Genomic DNA, 7,927 nt, shown 5'->3' with positions numbered 1-7,927 from the left:
AGAAGAAGAAAAATAAGAAGAGAGAGAGAGAAGGTGGTCGGAGACGGAGCCGACGGCGACGGCGATGGTGACGACGGCGATGACGACGACGGCAAGGTTAGTGTAATGGTGGTGGTGGTGGTAGGGAATAATTGATGATGGAAAACATGGGTGGATTTCATTTTTCCACCCATATGGGTGGAAAAGTGAAATCCATGATTTAGTGGACTTTTTGAATGAGGTGGAAATGAATTCCATTTCCATGTGCAATCAAACACTTGAAAAATGTCATTTTCCATGGAAATTGATTTTCCACCTTATTTTTCATGTGCAATCAAACACTAGAATAGCTATTAGTGTTCAATAAGGTGAAAAATCAATTTCCATGGAAAATGACATTTTTCAAGTGTTTGATTGCACATGGAAATGGAATTCATTTCCACCCCATTCAAAAAGTCTACTAAATCATGGATTTCACTTTCCCACCCATATGGGTGGAAAAATGAAATCCACCCATGTTTTCCATCATCAATTATTCCCTACCACCACCACCACCACCATTACACTAACCTTGCCGTCGTCGTCATCGCCGTCGTCGTCGGCTCCGTCTCCGACCACCTTCTCTCTCTCTCTTCTTATTTTTCTTCTTCTCCATCCCTCACCTCCTCCGCCACCACCACCACCACCAAGTTCTCTCCCCATTTTCCTCACTTACCTTCATCGTCGCCGCCACCACCGTCGTCGTCGTCGTAGTAGCCACCGCCACCGCCGCTGTCTCCGTCGTCGCCGCCACCGTCGCCCTCGTCGTCGCTACATCCTCCTTCTCCTCTTCTTATTTTTTCTCATATTTTTTCCATGATTTTATCCAAATGAAATCAAACAATGAAATTTGATTTTCCAACCTTACCTATTTTCCACAACTAATTTTCCATGGATTTCAAATTCCATGGAAAGTGACTTTCCATGCAATCAAACATACCCTAAATGATTTTCAATATTAGTAAGTGGGGGTGGGGTGGGGTGGGGTGGGGTGGGGGGGGGGGAATACCGTAATAGTCTCTCTTAAAATATTATAATACCCTGTGTCATTCCACCATTTCCCATTATAAAAATAAACTTTGTTCAACTCTTGAAGACATCATCACATTTGAAAAGAAAGTGAGAGAGAGAGAGAGATGGAGGGGATAGAGCACAGAACGATAGCAGTTAATGGCATAAACATGCACATAGCAGAGAAAGGCCAAGGCCCAGTTGTTCTCCTACTTCACGGCTTTCCTGAGCTTTGGTACTCCTGGCGACACCAGATAGTCTCCCTCGCTTCTCATGGCTACCGAGCCGTGGCTCCTGATATGCGCGGCTATGGCGGAACTGATGCTCCACCTTCCTTCCAAGCCTACTCTGTTCACCATATTATTGGTGATCTAATCTCCCTCATCGACGCCCTTGGTCAAGACCAAGTGAGAAATTTCCGATTCTAAAATCTGATTTTATTATGCGGTTTATCTATCAAGATCATAAAAAAGTGAGGAGGAAAAAATTTGAAGTTAAATTACAAAAATAACCTTGTCAATAGAATATACCCTTGTCCAGAAGAAAAATTCTATTACTGCACTAACTTTTACTTACAACACACCAATCGTTTTGGAATTACGTAGTTGTTTCCAGATGGGTTGGTGTATTATAAGTAAAAGTTCGTGTGCTAATACCATCTCTCTTCAAAAATTGAAATCTGGAATCAGATTTTAATTTTGAAAACGGCAAATTATCGTTTTCAAAATTAAAACTTTTACCGAACAGGAAATGAGAATTAATTCCAAATAATGCTAATTTACAATTTTTGGAATTAAAACATTTTAAAATTAAAATGAATAATTTGCTGAAATGAGAATTTCACAATTTTCTCTATACATTTTTTTTGGTCATTTCTCCTAAATTGTAAAAGAAAAAACCTTTTTTCCTATCAAGGAGAAGTGATTCTCTAATAATCCAAAATTGATTCATTGATTCTGATTGTTTGAATGATTGTTAATAGGTGTTTGTGGTGGGACATGATTGGGGTGCATTCATGGCTTGGCATTTATGCTTGTTTCGACCGGACCGAGTTAAGGCTTTTGTGAGTCTGAGCGTCCCTTATTTGCCTCGAAATCCTTCAATAAGTTCTCTAAAGGGCTTTGAGACCCTCTTTGGTGAGGACTACTACATGTTGAGGTGACGATTACTACAAAGCTTTTTTTTATCCTTTTTCTTCACAATTGTCGATCTCAAAAGTACTACAAATGCTTTGTTTTGTTTTGTTTTGTTTTATTGAAACTTTGAAGTAATAGGACTTCTTTATATTTGTCTTTTTACGACAAAGAAGTGCAACTGCCACCCACGGTTTCTTTTCAATGTAGCACTTCTTTGAGGGGTAGGGTTAAAGGCACCCCAATTATTACCAAGGGCACCCTCATCATAGTCAATTTTATTTTTTTTGGTGTTATATGGGTTAAAATTTTTGGAATGAACTGATTTTTGGTAAGGATGATCTCTATGGTGTCGAGATCATCCTCACCAAAAATTAGCCCATTTTGAAACTTCTAACCCCATCAAAACAAGTTGTAGAACTGTAAATTGTTCATTTCCTTTGTAAATCACTTTTAACCCATATAGGACAAACAAATTGGCTATGGTGTGGGGCGCCCTTGGTAATAATTGGGGTGTGCCTTTAACATTACCCCTACTTTAAAGACCTTACTTTAAAGAAGGGAAAATTACTTAAAGGACTTTGGTGGAGTGACATTTTTCTAAATAGTCCCTAAGTTTTAGGCAGTATCCATTTAGTAAATTTTTCTTTTGTTAATATTCTCTGAACCTCATTTCACATTATAATATTTTTGAAATACCCAAACTACACTTTTCTCATCTTCTTCACATAGTTAGGTTTTTCAACGATGATTATGATCATTTCTGATGATTTTTTTATTTATCGTGAATGACAAATTGAGAATCTTATGCTCTTAATTTTGAACATTTAAATGTATTTTTTTAATTTATTTTCATGATTTATTATATAAAAAAAAAAAAATTGAAGAATGACATATCTTAACAACTATTTTCTAATAGTTGTCTTGTAAAAACAATTTTCTTTTAGTTTAGTCAGTACATCTAGAGCACATAACAGTTTAGGAGTTCCCCTCCACTTGTTCATTTGTTGTGCAGAAGAGAAACAAGAACAAGAATCAGGTTGAAAGGCATACACACACAAAGAACACAAGGGTTTACATGGTTTAGCAAATTTCCTTCAGGCTAAGCCCCTACCCCACAAAAAATGCCCCTTTTACTTCTGAATTGGCCTCTTGAAATCCAAGCCCAACTTAGGAACACTAGACATCTCGCAACACAATTCATTATTAATTCTATGGGTCACACCCTCGTAATTTTCTCATCTTTGCATCATTTTCCTAAGCCCCTACCCCCACAAAAAATGCCCCTTTTACCTCTGAATTGGCCTCTTGAAACCCAAGCCCAACTTAGGAACACTAGACATCTCGCAACACAATTCATTATTAATTCTATGGGTCATACCCTCATAATTTTCTCATCTTTGCATCAATTTCCTGTCCCCCAGCCTGGACTTCACTTTTCATATTACAGGTTCTAATCAATTTCCTGCTTGGAAGACGGGGGTTCAGGGGGCAGAGTTCCTGAAAGAAATTTTCCCAATGGTATTTCTATAATTTCATTGGTATTATGTAAAACTCTAGTTAAATTTTCCTCGGGGTATTAATATTCCTTTTTTCTGTAGAAGGGTGTAATCTATAACTGTCAATTTTTCTTCATAGTGGAATCAGTTTGATCTCTGGACATACCTCAATCTTGAGGGAACCACATAAAAATCTTTGTGTTTTTGTGTGTGATCGCATCTTGCTTTATTTTCTTTCTTTATCGTTCTTGAATCTATTTCTGTACAATGACTATGAATTATTTTGTGCAACACCTATGGTTAAATGTTTTCGCTGATAACTAAGTATATTTTACTTAATTATGTCGTCATAGGAGCCTGGTGAGATGGAAGCCGAGTTCGCTCGTGTTGGTGCTGCAACAGTAATAAAGTTCTTCCTAACTTTACGTGATCCAGGTCCAATCATGATACCCAAAGATACAGGACTTGGAGTTCCACCTAATGCTCCGATTCCCTTACCTTCATGGTTGTCTGAAGAAGACATCACTTATTTCGCTAGCGTATTTGAACAAAAAGGCTTCACTGGAGGATTCAACTACTACCGAGCTTTCGACCTGTACGTTTGCCACAAACTTTGGTTTAAAACTTTACTTTTATTTTTAAATAGTAAAAAAAAAAGACCAAGAAGAAGCTGCCCAAGAACTTTTTTCTGTTTCATGAGATTTAATTTTGTTTATGTAATTGTTCCATGCCTATTCTAGATTCAATTTTTTTTTATGCCATATTATTTCCATTTTAGAGTACTTGTTGGGGGCTGAGCTCAAAACTCAGCCCAAGCTCATATGGGTTCGATCAAGTCTTAGCCTCAATGAAGCTCGACCTGACACTACCCATTGACAGCTCTACCTTGAATAGTAAAAAAAATTCAATTTTTTTTTTTTTCAGAATGTGGGAGCTCACAGCACCATGGACCGGGGCACAAGTAAAAGTACCGACTAAGTTTATTGCAGGGGACTTGGACCTGGTGTTTGGTATCCCGGGTATTAAAGAATATGTAAATGGAGATGAATTCAAGAAAGACGTGCCGCTCCTGCAGGAAGTAGTTTTAATGGAAGGAGTTGCTCACTTCATCCAGCAAGAAAAGGCAGATGAAATCAGTACACATATTTACAACTTCATCAAGAAGTTTTGATCTTCTTAGTTTATCCCTTCAGGCGGCATCACTATAGTCCTATTGGGACATTTACAATCCCCCTTATAATATGTCTTAGAATGTTCATGTCTTTGATGGGCAGCGTTTTGTTTACTTCCCTTAAGACTGTTGTCACCTTAATAATATGTCTTTGAGTCTCCATGAGAATATTCAGACATGGAGACACCAAATTTTCATATTTAGTACAATTATAAGACCTGTTTTTTATCTCTTTGGCTATATGCATCTGTGTGACTCCATAACATTTCTCAGTCAAAATTGTGATGATCTTCATTTTAGTGACAATTAAGAAAAAGTGATTCTAGTGCACACCAATTTTTGCTGATGCCACTCCAATTCATATGTATATAACCAAAGAAGTAGCACACATCTTGGGGTTGTGTTAGCAAAAGTTGGTGTGGCAATAGAAGCTCTCTTAAGGTAATGTTGCATTCACATTTTAGCCGGCACATTATACATATATTATAATATTATTATGTAACGTATATTAATATAAGTTGCTAGGCTAAGCCAATTGTATGGAAAAATAAAATTATCCGTTTTCTTGTATTCGTCGACGATCTCGATTATATTATTTGAACAACCGTACCATTTCTAAACAAAACCTGATCAAGTTCAACTGGAAGGTTTAGAGTTGGGAGAGAGAGAAAAATGGAGGGGATAGAGCATAGGATGATAAGTGTGAATGGTATAAACATGCACATCGCAGAGAAAGGCCAAGGTCAAGTAGTTCTCCTCCTTCATGGCTTCCCTGAGCTTTGGTACTCTTGGCGCCATCAGATATTCTCACTTGCTTCCCATGGCTATCGAGCTGTGGCTCCTGACTTGCGTGGCTTCGGGGACACCGATGCACCGCCTTCTTTCCATAGCTACTCTGTTCTTCATATTGTGGGTGATATTATCTGCCTCATCGACGCCCTTGGCCAAGACCAGGTAAGCAAAAAACCATGTAAAGATGACTCCAACTAGGGGATCTTGGTTTGGTTTTGAAAATCCGATTCTTTCCTATATTCTGATTCTAGAATTGAATGTTATGCCTAGTTTTAGATTATATAAGTGATATTCCCATAATGAAAATTCACAATCGCCTAAAACAAAAATGGACTCATTTCTTGCTATTTTAGAATCTGTTCCTACCATTTTTCTTATGCTCAAGTGACGTTGTTTTCGCTACTTAGGTAGGTATACATAATTTGTCATCATAAATGTAATAACAAGATTAGCAAAATCAGATTATAATTAGAGATTCCAAAATCAATTTCTAGAAATAGTGTAGTCAAAATTAAAATTGTGAACCCGAATCTATCAATCCAAATTTAAAAAAATTATTATAATTGTTTCAATTTTTGTTAATAGGTGTTTGTGGTGGGACATGACTGGGGCGCTTTGATAGCTTGGTCTTTATGCTTATTTCGCCCAGACCGAGTTAAGGCCTTGGTGAACCTCAGCGTCCCTTTTCTACCTCGAAACCCTTTATTGAAGTCGCTCGATGGCTTCCGTGCCCTCTTTGGTGATGACTACTATATGTGCAGATTCCAGGTAATCTTTGTTGTGCTTTAAGATAAATTAGATCTTATAATCACTTACTTTGCATTACCAAAAATGTTACAAATGTGGAATCCACCTCAACATAATCATGTTTTGTTAATTTAACTGTATCATTAACTAAATCATTATTTTAATTATTGTGTACTAAGTCTTCTTTATACATGTTCAAACCATTTTAAACATTTTTTTTTTCTAATTTATCTCATATTGAAATTATTTATAAATTTCCTAAGAATATACCCTTTTTTTATTTTATATTTTCTAGCGTTACTACTCATCAATCTTAATATCCTCATCTCTACTATGCTCATTCTATGATCGTGAAATCTTCTGACATCCCAAGCTTTAAATCCATAAAGTATGATTGATCTTATTGTTGTCATGTAAAAAGCTTTCCATTAAATTTGATTAGTACGCATCAAAGAGTGCTCCACTTTATACGCCCAACATTAATTTTAAAAATAGTGGACTTATTAAAAGTTTTACCAAAAAAATTTGGTTGCAGGAGCCTGGAGAGATGGAAGCGGAGTTCAGTCGTTTTGATACTGCAACAATATTCAAAAACTTCCTAACTTCACGCAATCCAGGTCCATTCATTATTCCCAAAGAAACGGGGCTTAAAATATCACCCAATACTCCAACTACCTTGCCGTCTTGGTTGTCTGAAGAAGACATCGCTTATTTCGCTAGCAAATTTGAACAAAATGGATTCACTGGAGGATTTAACTACTATCGCGCAATGGACCTGTATGTTGGCTACAAATTTTGCTTCAATATTTTCCAAGTCTAGATTCAATTTTCATTTTCTTACCCATTTTTCTTTATTCATTCTAGAGCAGTTGTAGGAACTTTGATTAGTAATTTGTTTTGTTTTTGGCAGAACTTGGGAGCTGACTGCACCATGGACTGGGGCACAAGTGAAAACACCAGTTAAGTTTATTGTGGGTGATCTAGACCTGGTCTATAATATCCCAGGTATAAAAGAATATGTACATGGAGATGGATTCAAGAAAGATGTGCCACTTTTGCAAGAAGTGGTTGTAATGCAAGGTGTTGCTCACTTCATCAATCAGGAAAAAGCGAATGAAATCAGCACACATATTTACGATTTCATCCGGAATTTTTGATCTGCTTCGTTCAATCTTTTCGGTGGCGTTTGCATTCCTATAGTTTTCCAAGACTTCATTGTCACCTTTCTAATAAATGTCTGTGTGTGTGTGAATTGGAGAAGAATATTCAATAATGGTTTTTCATGTTTAGTATAATTATATGACCTGCTTTTCATCTCTCTATTTATCTGTTGTGTGTGAATCTATGGTGTTATTTATGGCACCAACGGTTGTCACTCAAGGCTATTGATAAACATAACTAACTTGAGAGACAATGTAGAATCCATCAAGGAAGATCAACTGCGTTCTCCAAAAGACTTGACTGTTTGGGCATCAATAGCAATATCATCAGGAAAATTAAATCATCTGAATTTTTGGGACCTTGATTGATGACCGTACATTATAGAATTAGAGGGC

General features: G+C 36.9%; 2 protein-coding genes across 2 annotated transcripts; both read left to right on the top strand.

Annotated features, from left to right (window-relative positions):
• The first annotated feature begins 1,070 nt into the window (after positions 1 to 1,070).
• On the top strand, positions 1,071 to 5,029 carry LOC147396032 (epoxide hydrolase 1-like). Its single transcript, XM_086449763.1, has 5 exons — positions 1,071 to 1,436; positions 2,012 to 2,187; positions 3,563 to 3,683; positions 4,015 to 4,256; positions 4,586 to 5,029. Exons 1-5 carry the CDS (start codon positions 1,155 to 1,157, stop codon positions 4,830 to 4,832), a joined length of 1,068 nt encoding a protein of 355 aa, XP_086305889.1. The 5' UTR covers positions 1,071 to 1,154; the 3' UTR covers positions 4,833 to 5,029.
• Positions 5,030 to 5,333: 304 nt separating this feature from the next.
• On the top strand, positions 5,334 to 7,615 carry LOC147396031 (epoxide hydrolase 1-like). The gene is made up of 4 exons (XM_086449909.1): positions 5,334 to 5,786; positions 6,210 to 6,392; positions 6,907 to 7,148; positions 7,282 to 7,615. Exons 1-4 carry the CDS (start codon positions 5,505 to 5,507, stop codon positions 7,526 to 7,528), a joined length of 954 nt encoding a protein of 317 aa, XP_086306035.1. The 5' UTR covers positions 5,334 to 5,504; the 3' UTR covers positions 7,529 to 7,615.
• The last annotated feature ends 312 nt before the right edge of the window (positions 7,616 to 7,927 follow it).

The sequence above is a fragment of the Akebia trifoliata genome, chromosome 8, assembly GCF_017979445.1.
Source record: "Akebia trifoliata isolate Shusen 1 chromosome 8, ASM1797944v1, whole genome shotgun sequence".
In the NCBI taxonomy this organism is placed as follows: Eukaryota; Viridiplantae; Streptophyta; class Magnoliopsida; order Ranunculales; family Lardizabalaceae; genus Akebia; species Akebia trifoliata.
Note: the sequence above shows the minus strand (reverse complement) of the source record. Positions and strands in the feature narration are given on the sequence as shown.

What these genes read in the sequence shown, in the direction of transcription:
- LOC147396031 (XM_086449909.1), top strand. Translation starts at nt 5,505, where the DNA reads ATGGAGGGGATAGAGCATAGGATGATAAGTGTGAATGGTATAAACATG. An exon ending in ACGCCCTTGGCCAAGACCAG is followed by an intron (nt 5,787 to 6,209) that starts GTAAGCAAAAAA and finishes TTTTGTTAATAG; the next exon opens with GTGTTTGTGGTGGGACATGA. An exon ending in TACTATCGCGCAATGGACCT is followed by an intron (nt 7,149 to 7,281) that starts GTATGTTGGCTA and finishes TGTTTTTGGCAG; the next exon opens with AACTTGGGAGCTGACTGCAC.
- LOC147396032 (XM_086449763.1), top strand. Translation starts at nt 1,155, where the DNA reads ATGGAGGGGATAGAGCACAGAACGATAGCAGTTAATGGCATAAACATG. An exon ending in ACGCCCTTGGTCAAGACCAA is followed by an intron (nt 1,437 to 2,011) that starts GTGAGAAATTTC and finishes GATTGTTAATAG; the next exon opens with GTGTTTGTGGTGGGACATGA. An exon ending in TGAAAGAAATTTTCCCAATG is followed by an intron (nt 3,684 to 4,014) that starts GTATTTCTATAA and finishes ATGTCGTCATAG; the next exon opens with GAGCCTGGTGAGATGGAAGC.